Source organism: Betta splendens, chromosome 9 (genome assembly GCF_900634795.4).
Source record: "Betta splendens chromosome 9, fBetSpl5.4, whole genome shotgun sequence".
NCBI lineage: Eukaryota > Metazoa > Chordata > Actinopteri > Anabantiformes > Osphronemidae > Betta > Betta splendens.
The window spans coordinates 9,649,689-9,662,452 of NC_040889.2; the positions used below are offsets into that span (position 1 = coordinate 9,649,689).

Genomic DNA, 12,764 nt, shown 5'->3' on the forward strand with positions numbered 1-12,764 from the left:
GGTGACAGTGCTTCGCAGTCATTGTTCATTTTAGTCCGATTCTTTCCGAAACGGCCCTTAGCGACGTCAGTGTGCGCATCAATTCATCATCATCATCGTCATCCACCTGTTATTTATATCAAGGTTATCATGATGCACAATAAGATAAGTTGTTGTCTTGATTCCAGCGTCATTCTCTCCCTCCTTTGCCTCTTCTTTCTCTCTGTCTACATCATGTGAAGACTGAGTTCTGTATCATGAAGCCTCCCGGTTGCAGCTGGTCAGCTTTAATTGCATGCTTATTCTCCAGCGTTGTTTTTGTTCGGCTCTGACAACATCTTGCTCGGCTTCATCATCTTTTAATGAACACAGACAGACACAGTCACTGCTCCAGTTAAAAATATAGGCCCACTTGACCCCCGGCTCCATATGCTGGAGTGGCTGCCTTCAGGGATGCTCTGCCTGGCTCTGTGTGTGTAATCTGTAAACAATGGCGGGTTTACACTCGCATGTCTGGCCTCCCGTACCGGCTGCGTACGGCTGCACACGTGCGGCCTTGTGTGTACGCGTAGCTTCCACATTACATATGCACCTACATGTCCTGTTTCCATGGCAACGCATGCCCCCCCTCAGCTCCCACCATGGATCTCTGTCAAGTGTGAGTTAGTGTTTGTTGCTAATAGTTCTTTGTCACCACGCTAAAAGATGTCAACACACACACACACACACACACACACACACACACACACACACACACACACACACACACACACACACACACACACACACACACACACGTCTAAGTGGATCAATTTCTGTCAATTTAAGAAGTGTAACAAGTTGCTACCACGATAGCCTCAGGTCGACTCGGAGCCCTTGACGGTCGTGTATGTGTCCGTGCGTGCGCGGCAGCGAAAGGGGGTCATATTAGCTGTGTGAGCTCGGGCTGAGTAGCCTCGCCGCCTGCTGCCTGCCGCCTCTTTGATGGCAGAACATCTGTTGGCTGTGATATGAAGCTGGGGAGTATCTCTTTCTCTCCTTCTTCCTCTCCCCTTCTCTTGCTTCTGTTATGAATTCCCCAGCTGTTCGTCCCCCTCCCTTCACCCGAAAACCCTGTCCCGTGCCACCTGTGCAGTTTTAATGCATAATTTATCTGCTAAGTAACCACATCCAAGAGAACCCCCCCCCCCCCTCCCTTCAGTAGGGATTGGCTTGAGCCATAGTTGACACCTGTGTCTAATAATCATATTTGAGCACATTACGATCGATTGGCTTCCAGCGATGGACTCCGGACTCAGCCGTCAACTATTTCTTAGTTGTTCCTTAAATTCAGTGTGATTTTTACCACCACAGTTGTTTCTGTGCTGCTTTTAACCATAACAGGATGTGAAGGGATGTTTTAACTCACTGTTCGCCTCTTAGTGCAAAATGTTCTCTTATATTACACAGCATCCAATGAACTCTTCACTGACAGCAAGCAGAGGAACCATATTACCCCGATTTTAACCTCCCTCTGTCGGCATCATTTTCAATCTGCCACAAAACTCACATCAGCTCAGTTGTGTTTTTTCCTTTGTGGTTAAACCTTCTTGCAAAATGTATACACACATTTTGATTGTATTTTATTTTACTTACTCGGTTATAGATCTTTTGAGATTCTTCTATTAGCATACAGACACATTTCACAGTGTACCTGTGGTAACCCGGCTGCCTTTTCAGGCATGACATACCAGAGTTGAATGATTTCAGGTTTTACAGCTTGTCCAATAGTCCTGTGTGCAGTTGACATGTTTTGTTACTGGCTTCATGCGTGTGACCTTGCAGCCGTTAGGGAGTCGTAATGTATTAGCCCATCGTGACAGCTTTGATGTTGCTACCGCATTTTCTGCCCAGCGTGGATAAATTCCACCCAAGGCCACGTTTACACTTTTGTGCACCTGTGTTTTCCAGCATGGACAGCGGCTGCAGAAATTGCAAGTTATTCCATATACGTTGTTGTGTTGGGGTTAACATCACAGCCCAAATCGGTAGAAACAACTATACACAGAGAGGTTAGTGAATTTGAATTTGAACAGAATACAGGCTGAGGGCCCGCCATGTCACATACTGTACACGGCGACTGTTTACCTCCAATGAATTCCTAAAAGCGTCAATAAATCAAAGCAGGGCACCTTCGCAGGCACTTCTCTATCGCTGTCACTTGCCTGCATTCACCTGACATCAACTTTTGGCTGTGACTCATATCAGGGTTTGTAAATAGAACATCATACTGAGAGCTGTTCTCCCCCTCACCTCTTAAAGCAACGTTGAATGACATTGGACCACATTTAGATTCTCCTATATTTTATCAGCCTTCTCTCACACCACCTAGCATCTAAACTGGACAGCATTAATGTTCAGTGAATGTATATTTCCACTTCCTATGAGAATGAAGCTTTAAAGAAAGCAGTTCATTAATTTAAATCCAGGGGCAGTCTTTGTTAAAGGACGTTTATCGGGGATATAAACTAGGCTTGACTGATTCACAAAGTGCCCTCGTGTGAGTAACGTGCTCCTGGTGCTGATTCCTGAGATACAGTAGTGTAATTAACAATGAAACTGTGCTAGTTCCCTTCTTACAAATAGACACGGCTGTAAGTAGGATCTTTGTCATCTTACTCTGTGCTTACGCTGGTTTTTGACAGATGCATCAGTACTAAAGTTTGTCATGGATTATGTTGGCACAGCAACCTTGCCCGCTGAAGCGCACTTCACTCTGAGCTGTGATGTGCAGCTTCCAAGCGCTTTATGCGCATCAGTGTTGCGTGTGAAGACAGGTTAACGAGTTATTGTGGAGACCTGCTCAATGTTCTTTTTAAGGAGAGTGTCGGATTAATCACACTGGCTGTTGCTTTCTTACGCTAACGTTTTTATAAATTCAGTCCAAAACAGCTTTTGAATATTAACCCGGGTTCAAGCATTGGAGATGAGAGTCTCTTTACTTTGTAGCTGTAAATGTAACTTACACTCTCTCTTTGAGTTCCATTTTTGCATTTGTGTTTCCTAATGCTGACAAAATCGGGGCGCCGCGCTGCCAACAAAGTGCACAGTGTGTAGCAACGGCGAGTTTCATCTCACTCGGCCGCACACACACACTACTGGAAATGACACACTGCCACCTTTAATCAGCGTTCCAAGCAACCCTCACCCCCTCGCGCTGGCACAGTGTGTGTGTTCAGTCATCCATCTGTCTGTGTTTTCATCCACCTGTGCTTGCATGTGTGATTCTCCGTGCCATAGTACTTCTAGGTAGCGGTGCTCCTCGTCAGATTAGAAACATCCAGACCAAGCCGTGCTGCGTTAATCAGTGGGCCACTTCACTCTCAAAGCAGAGCGGCACCTACAACTGTGGAAGAGCCAGGTATCCTGCGAGTCACGCTGGAAAGTTTAAGACACTGTTGAATTGCTGCAATTTATTCATTGTTATGGGCCATTTATTTCCACCATTGAATTGCTTAAACATATCTCTGTTTTTATAATATAGAGAAAACATTATTCACTTTATTTCATTTAGTGATTCATTGTTATTGTGCTCTTGAAAAAGGTGGAGACAACAAAAGAGTGGGCTTGTTTTTATGTAGTAAGAGAGAGAGTGAGGATGCCAGCCAAATGTACTGTAGCTGGAAAATAAAAAATTGAAAATGAAAGTTTAATCTCAAGTATGCATGCTTCACACTGGAAGCCTCATCCACACTATATTCAGCCGCTGAGCAGCTCTGCCCCAGGCCCATGCTGCCCTGAAGGAGTGGCTTGTCATTCACTTGGCCGTAAGTACGCTGTGTTATCCAGGAGTTGTGAAGGTCAGCCTAACCCACCATCTCTCTCAGCTTGGCCTCCATTATTAGAAGTTGTTGTCCCTTCAGCCCAAGCTTAATGGCCCGTTGCGTTTCTCAGCATCCACCCCCCCACCCCCCTTCTTGCTTGGTCCCATTGACTCTGGAGCTTGGTGGCTCTAACGTCTGGCTGCAGTTGCGGAGCAGCAGCAGAAGCAGCAGTCGCACATCTGCATTCAAGTGGAACAAACGGGACGGTTGGCTGCTCACAGAAGGTCATCAGCCCTGGGCGCAGAGCGTGTGCGCGTGTTGGTGTGTTTTTCATTTTATGTTTTAGTTCGCCTCAAGTCCGGGCCTTGGGTTGCAGCATTTCACCGTTACTGTGATCTGGCCGTGTTTCGCATCTTCAGCACTAGTGATGTGCGTCATAAATATCTTTGAACGGGGAGACAAATGTGTTGTTCTATCGGCCTCCCGCTTCTGTGACATTCATACTCAACACAAAGTCAAAGGCCAACAGGAAACCTTGTGGCTGCGCGCGGGTCCAATTCCACCGTCGGCCCACCCATTAGCTGCAGTCCTGCCTGCTCCACACTGATGGCCGCCGGGCTAATGAATGGTGACACTCTAATCTTTGTCGTCCCTAATTGATGCTGGATGTTTGATTAAAAGCCAAGCAGTGTCAGCTCCACTGCAATGTGGGAAGCATGTTTATTATCCGGCTATGTCTTCCAGCCTGTGCTGGTGGTGCACATGCCTGTATGCTACTGTACAAAGAAATCAAGTTCATCTCCGGGTTTATGGAGCGTGCTTGCGTTTTCGGTCTTCATTAACCTTCCTTGCCCTCCATTGAGTCTCTACCTTCCTCCTTCTCCCTCCCTCGCCTTCCTTCCCCTTCCCCTCTGTCTGGGCTACTTTCCTTTATTTTATCATTTGTTGGATGAATAATTGAATGAAATAGGCTAATAAGGCCCGTTCTTTTGTAACAGGTTAGCGGGGCAGCATCAATCGCCTCTGCTGTCACTTGTTTTTTATCTGTAGGCGTTTCCTCCTCTCGCTTTGTTTATTTCCCCTCCCCGTGTTTATCACCAGTCACGCAGCCACAGAGTTAAGTCCCGTAGAGCGCATGCTACTGTAGATCACCCCATCAATGAGGTAAGGGATAATCTCGCGTACTGAAGAGCCAGCATATTAAATAAAAAGCCCCGGGTATGATTAAATAAGCATTAACATTAGCATAGCTCTGCTCATGAGCTAAAGCAGAATGGAAAAATGACAACACTAAAACTAGCTAATCTAATTAGCTCAATACCATGCAGTTAAATAATTATCCAGAACCTAATTGGCTAATATCACAGCTCTGCCTCCTTTCTTCCCGTCTATAACCTTTTAAAAGTCAACACTCCCCAGATAGCCTGGAGATGTGAATGGGAGGCTCATCTCCACGCTGTCGCCTCCTGTGCATCTGCATCGCTTCCCCTTCTCTGGCGTTTCATCTGCAGCGAGACGATTAGCTCGCTTTCATCCCGGCCGTGTTGTGTTTGCACACGTGCTTAATGCCGCTACTGTACACGGATCCGTGCGCAGACATGCCGAACAACAACCTGCTCCTCTTTGCCGCATGTCTGCTTCCTGTAAACACGCAGACACACCTCATGCACACATCCCTGCAGTTTGATATGTGGCCCGAGGCAAAACACTTCTCCCTAATGAGCCTCCTGCCCTCCGTTTCTCCTGGGGAGCCAAAAGAGAACTAACCTTGATGCAACCTAGAAAGCGTGTAACCTGCTTACACACTCCAATAAATTGCCACGTTGGTGAGAAGACCATGGATCATGTGTGGGGCAAACTGGACACATGAGGTACCAGGAAGCACAGACAAAAGCTGGACCACGTTGAGCTGGCTCTGTTGAGTTTCTGTGCGGTTTCATCAAATGATTGGGGGTCATAATCCAACATATCCTGTTTGACTTGCAAAGTGAAGACATTTCTTCCTGTGTGTGTGTGTTGCAGATCTGGGCCAACTACGAGGAGAAAACCGTGGAGGAAGTGGTGCGTCTTTCCGAGGAGAAGGAACGCGTAGCCAACTACAGACCAGTATACGTCACTGAAATCTCAGACAACCTGCATTTCTATGCACAGGACGTCGAGACAGGTACGCGCGCCCTGCACCTGAATGCACGACATTGACAACTCGGATCATCAAATGATTGACGCCTAAAATTTATTGCAGACGCAAACTCAAACGCAAGATTTGCGAGAAACGGGCATCCCACTTGTTATTACTTTTGAATGACAGGAATAAATCACGCTGACAGGAGGAGGAGGAGTAAAGCTAACAATCCCTGCTATTCCCACATGGCTGCTCCCTCTGACCACCTTTGTCTGCGTCTATAATTGTGCGTGTGTGTTGCTTGTGTTAGCACTTGTGCATAATGTAGTTGAATATCAACATGAGGAGCTTCTGTTAAGTCTAACAACTGCAACTAAGGCAACGCTGTTTCACAATCACAGACCATGACAACACTGTGGTTCCATCAGTTGTTGCTCCTCACTCTAACCCTGCGTTAGTTCCTCTTCAGGAGCTGAAGACCCTCAAAGCTGCCATCGAAGTTGGTTTCTTTCCCAGAAAAAATACATTTAGTAAGCAAATATTTTCTGGTGCAGTAAATTTTCATCTCTGGCCAAAGTTTATAAGTAAGTTTGCCTGAATTTCATATCCTAATTTGAGCCCTCCTGTCCTTCACACTTGTGACCCAATTACTATCACAACTGTAAATTCCAAAACGCAAGCGCTCGCTCTAACTTGCGTTCGCTGGAACGGGCCTGGAGCCTCTGTGCCAAGCGTTCTCCCTTCATCATCTGCCAGTTTGTATGTGTGCGGGGGCAGCTCAGGAGCCAGAGGTCTTCCTCTGTCAGCTGCCCTCCAACATCTTGCTTCACTGGCACTTGACTGCAGCAATAAAATTGGCTTGGGCCATCTCTTAATTTTCAGTCTTGTAATGTAATTAATTTGCCTTCGTTAATGGCCTATCTAAGGTAGAATATTGTTGAGAGCGTTCCCAGGTATACGCTGGAAGGCAGCTGGTCTAGTCATTACCGTTCCTCCTTTCTCCAAGCCTCCATGTGTTATTGCGTCTGTACAAAAAGAATTCTGTTCATCTTCTGCCATTACGTCTAGATTCAAATCTAAAACCCCCTTGCGCTGCCTTGAGCTTTTCCAGCTTCACTCCCCTACAAGAGCGATGATGTGCATGGGCAGGGTTTTATATCACTGATCAAATCATGTCATCAAGAGGCGGATCGGAAGCTGAAGCCAGAGGAAGTGCCCTCAGCATTATTTACTGTCGGCGCGCTTTTATGTTGGAGGGTCTCTAAACAGGGACCTGGGGTCCGGGAGCTTTTGGGAAACATACACTTGTGCTGCAGACGGAAGAGCAAATAAAGCGCTTTTATTGATTCCTCGCTTTCCTCGTGCTCTCCTCATATCCAGACCTGAGACCTGGGAGCAGGGCACGGTGCAAAGCATTAACCTGTTCTCAGGAGCAGCCAAAGTGTTGCATTTAAGGAAATTGTACACAAACTGCATTTTTTATATTGCTGCCGTAAGTGTATTTTGACAGGGAAGCAGGGAGTTATTTAATCATTTCTTATGTAAAGGCTTGATTATAGATGATCCAGCAATGTGGGACCCTTTTAATTTATTTTCCTGCCTTAATTGGCCATGTTCTCACGCCAGGAGGGTACAGTATGTGCTAGTTTATTAAAAAAGTGTTATTCTCACCAGGGATGCGACACCTGACCTGTCCTCCCCCCTGCTTCAGCCTCCTCATTTTATGCTGCTACTCCCTTCATTGTCGATTCTTGCTGACGTTTTTAAGAGCTGCATTAGGAAGGACTACATCTACTGTACTTAAATGAGGGCTGCATCTTAAATCACAAATACAGGATGCTACTAGGATGCTTATTCCAAAGCATATGGAATGAATCTGTGTGTATCTCTAACGCTCCTCATCCCATAGGACAGTGCGTGAGCAACACCAATTAATCTCTAGCAGATCAGGTCAAGTAATTACTCCACAGAAGCGATCATCACAGTAGTGTAAATATCACCTTGGTTAAATGCAGTATAACTGTAACAAATGTGAGTTTTGTCATCACTATTTCTACAGCTGGAGCGGGCACATGAGCATCTGGCCTCTCACATACGTCTATCAGCATCTCTCCTTTATTCCAGTCTAGCATCGAGTCACTGCCAATACTTAATTTGCCAGATGGACAAAACACTTTGACTGAGAACCCTTGACCTTCCTTTAGGTACAGCAGCCTTTATGGCGTCATGGTCTTCTCTCTGTCTGGCTCTGAAAACTAGGAGTGAGACTAGTTTAACGAAAATGAACCAGTATTGGTGTGGCTTTGTTTTTGTCATCATTATGGTAGCAGGTGCGAGTCTTTACTGATTCACAGCCTGTGTTACAGGGTTAGAACCCATTGTAACGACTCTTTGACTTGGCAGGAGTTATTCTGTCCACTTATTGTCTGCTGAACGTAGTAGATTCCAGATTCAAATAACTTTATTGATCTGAGGGAAATTGCTTTGCCTACTTATGATTGCTCTCACATATAGAAAAATGGTAGTCATTGCTCATGTGCTGCTTTGCTGGCCTTCAGTATCATGTGATCATCCTGCTGTTGTCTACCAGGAGATATTATAGCGAACATCTAATTTGTAAGGTTTTAATTCACTGGGGGTGATTTTACTCCCATTTTAATTACTCATCTTTAATTACCCTTAACTGTTTTTTCTTTTTTCATATGGATATCCTTACACGATTAGGAATGGTTTTGCGGAGTCACTGAAGAGCTTGCGGGATTGTGCTCTTTAATCCACGGTTTATTTAAAGGGTCTTTATCTGTAGCTGGATGCGTTTATCTCTTTGTCTCACTTTCTTCCACGCGTCCATTGTATCCGCTTCGTACCGCTGTCTCTGGCTTCTCTTCCTAGTTTCTTTGTGTTTGTTGCTGTCTCCGGAGGCTACATGTAATTACTGTCAGAGGGGGACCTGCATAGATCTGTGTGACCTTGGACACTAAAAGACAGAACCCACTCCAGGCGCAGGGAAGGAGAGTGACTATGTGCTGTACACTGTTGTTGCTCTGCTACTACGCTGGAGACTTGACATAATTAAAAATGTGCTAAATATAGCCCCGGAGTATTGATGGGTGCACAGCTGTAATGACCGGATGTCTCTCGGATGTACTGTATCTTTGTATTACAAGGTAGCAGGAGTTTAACTTCAATCTGTAATAAATCTGGACTGAGACTCAACGTATCGCGACGTCTTTAGAAGCTCAGATTCCTCCTTGAGGTTGGTTTCCCTTTGCGCCCAAGTCCAATAGAGTTGTTTAGGTGGACAAAAGAAGGGGGCGTGTGAGTAGCTGTAATATCCACATCTCCTACAGCTGCTCCTCCCCTCATTAACCAAGGTCGTTAGCTGTGGCCTTTTGGTGGATGTGTGAAGTGGTCGGGGTCTCTCCGAGGGTTGGATGAAAGGGCAGCATGATAAATGGAGAACAGATTGTGTCTAAGGCTTCCACCTCTGTTAGGGGACATGCACATATACTGTATGGCTGCTCTCAGTCCCCTCTTGTGCTACTATCCTTGAGCTCTAAAGGGAAAGTACCATTAGGTAATCCTTTTTAGTAGTATTTTTATTTATTTTAACCACAGACTCATCTATTGACTGCGTTAATAACGAATGGGCGACCCTGGACCGGACCCCGCTCACTCAGCCCATCTCAGACAAACCCATATTTCCAGCCCACCCCAAGCCTCCGCTGCAGCACAGTTGGCGGTACATCCTGTCTGGTGCTTGTGTCCTGGCACTCATACAGACTCTAATGAGAGGAGTCGATCCCCCTCCAACCAGGTGCCATTCCGTCCACATTATTCACACTTCTACCTTTTACACATAGCAGCTGTTCATCACCTAATGATGCTGGAGCCAGCTACTGATGGAGCAAGGCAGGCAGGGAGCTGTTCTGTCTCTGGCTGGACTACAAACTAGGACCTTTTCAAACTTTGAAGCGAACGTTTGCATCGTCTTTTTCTATTAGCTTGTTCAGGCCCTGCTCGTTAAGAGTCCTAATACTCTCGCATCGGCGCAATTATTCCTCGGCCCCTCTACACTGATGGTATATGACAAGTGTATAGGTCGTAGAGGCACGATGCCACAGTACCTCCAGTGTTTACTTCAGCGGCAGGCCATGAGAATTACTATAGCATTTTACATTGATCAGGGTGAGTGGACTGCTAATTGGATGTCATGCCAAGGCAGTCAAGTGATGATGACTTTATTCAGTGGAGCTTAATAAAAGCAAGGGTGAAGATTCAGAAATGGCTCCTGCAAGGCTAGCGGCGCTGCTCCTTTTGTCGCCGTGTTTGTTCTGTTTTCCACTTGGGATGAGGAGTCTTTCTGTGGCACTGTGGGCACAAAGCCAGAGTCAGTCAGGGGTTGAGCTAATTAACTCCAACACCAGTGTGTCGCGAAACTTCTTCTTTTAAAAGGCCTTTGACTAAGTATTTTTGTGCTAATCAAGTGAGCCTAATTAAAACAAAGAAATAAAATGACTAATTGTACAATGACAAAGCATTTCAGGCGAATGACAAAAGAAATGTGACAATTGTATTAATGATTGTGTTGAATGGTTTAATGGCCCCATTAAATTAGGGTGGAATGTGAAGCATTGTAGCTGTATACTGTTAATTTGAGTATAATAATCTCAAGCTGCAGCTGCTCGTCTATAACAGCACGCTCGCTTAAATTGAGCCACTTAAAGGACGTCTCTGCGTTCTGTGAAGGCCGTGTATCTTTGCCCAACTGCCTCTTACGTCTCATGTTTAATTCAGCCAAAGCGTGTCCTCGGCCTTGTTTTGGTGCCAGTCGACCATATACCTACAGCGAGCAAACTCGGCAAGGAGTTGAATGAAAGTTGCAGCAGACACAGTAGTCAGTGCTGCTGTTTCTTCTTTCACTTTCACGCTTCCCTTCCACAGCAGCGAATGCAATATTTAGAGGTCAGACCCTGCACACATGATCCGGCCCCTTCCAAGACATTCATTATTAAATCGGATACGCAACTTAGCTTCTGAAAGGTCAGCTCACCTGTCGGTTAGCGGCGGCGCACTTTTAATTTCCAGGTGGATATTGAGCACCTTTGTGTCATTTTTCACCATGCTAGTGGGGCTCTGTGCGTTGATGACAGCTTCTGGGTCTATTACCTATAGCTGAATATCCGCCCGCCACTTTTTCGCAGTAGTGAGCAACTCATAGGTGCAAAATTGGACAGGCTCCTTCCTCCCCTGCACCTCCCAGCTCGCTTTCCCAAATGTGCTCCGGGCCAACCTATCAGTATATTTGTCTCCTCACAATCAAAACGGGGCATTAGCTGCAGTCAATGGCGCTTGACGTGATGCTCGTAGCAGGAGAGTGATGCAAAGAGAGCCACAGATGCTCCCTTTTTTTTTCCAGCCATGGCTTTTCCAGTTACAGAAGCAGTAATTTGCTGTAAAGGCTCCAGACTGTCGGGAAGGCTAGAAAGGGAAAAAGGTAATTGGTGGTGGGACATCACATGAGATAATCCATATCACTGTTCAGTGGGAGTGGAGAAGCATTAGTAGAGTAGAGGATCATTTATTTATTTATATACTGGCCTCCCCACACTTTCCAAATGCTGACACCACTTTAACCGTCACCCAGGAAGGGGAGTAGGTGGCCTTTGTCGTCTCTGCACTCCCACCTTTTCACACTTTGTCTTCACAGAAAGAGTACAAATATCCCCAGGTGAGCGCTGCTTCTTTGTTGACCAACCACAGGTGGCATTAGACTCATAACAGCTGTGTGGGTCTGTGCGCGTCTCTTCCTAGCACACACGGCGCCGAGGCTGCGCCTGCTTGTTTGTCAGGCAGCCTTTTACCTTTGAAGTGTTCCTTGTGTGTCCTGAAACGCAGCCATTCCTCTCTCCCGGAGGATAAAGCCTGTCCAAGGCTCATGCATATTTAACACGGCAAACTAACAGGTGGGCTGACGCTCAGCGCTCTCGTCGGTGGCCGTGGACGTCTCGGGCGGCGGACGACGCGCCCGTCGCCGCGTCCGGCGTTTGACCCGGCAGCCGGGGCCGCGCCGCAGCGTTTCTCAGATTAGCGCGGGTTGTTGACGGGAAAAATCTTCCTCCAGCTTCTGCTCCACTGTGTCGCTCTTCCAAGTGTTACCTTCCTTTTCCCGTCATGAATTATGTGTAATTATACCCAGGCTCCAGTCTCTTGTTTCCCCAGCAGGTGTTCTTTTCATAGGCGCTCTCCATTTTGTCTCATAATTCCTTCATTCTTACAAGCCAGGAAATTAGAATGCTTTCATAAGCAACCATTGCTCTCTTGGCCTCTGCCTCTGTCACATTTTGATTATTTACCCTTCTGCGGTTTAATAGCTTTCATAAACAGCTTAATAGAATTCGGTACAGCCTTGGGATGCATCGTGAAATGGCACGTTTTAGTGTTTTTGTTGGCTTTTTGCTCCCTCTTGTCTCTGATCGCACACCGTGTGCTGCAATATAATCAAATATGATTATAACCAACCTGTAAAACCATCTCCGTCCCCTCTTCTCTCGTCTCTCTCTTTTTTTTTTTGTTTGTTCAAGGCCTAATCGCTTCCTCACTCTGCTCCAGGCATTCACAATGTAATTATATACGATTTACAAAACAGCTGCGGCATAATGGCGTATAAACTAAACACAGAATGAGAGAGAACAACAAAACAACAGAAATGAAGAGCTGAAGACAGAGAAATTGGCCGGCGTCAGACAGTCGGCGGTTCGGCTGCTTTTTGGATCATCGCTTTGGCTCTCGTCGACACAAAATAAAGCACTCGTGCTCAACATGATTTACCCCTTATGCACACAGATATTTAGCTGTCT

The 12,764-nt window shown here is 46.1% G+C and overlaps 1 protein-coding gene across 1 annotated transcript in view; it reads left to right on the forward strand.

The window, feature by feature from the left end:
• Positions 1-12,764, forward strand: part of snd1 (staphylococcal nuclease and tudor domain containing 1) — a 119,797-nt gene that overhangs the window by 87,106 nt on the left and 19,927 nt on the right. Inside the window, exon 18 of the mRNA XM_029163567.3 lies at positions 5,805-5,946. Within this exon, the coding sequence (XP_029019400.1) occupies positions 5,805-5,946 (142 nt within the window). The remainder of the gene's footprint in view (positions 1-5,804; positions 5,947-12,764) is intronic.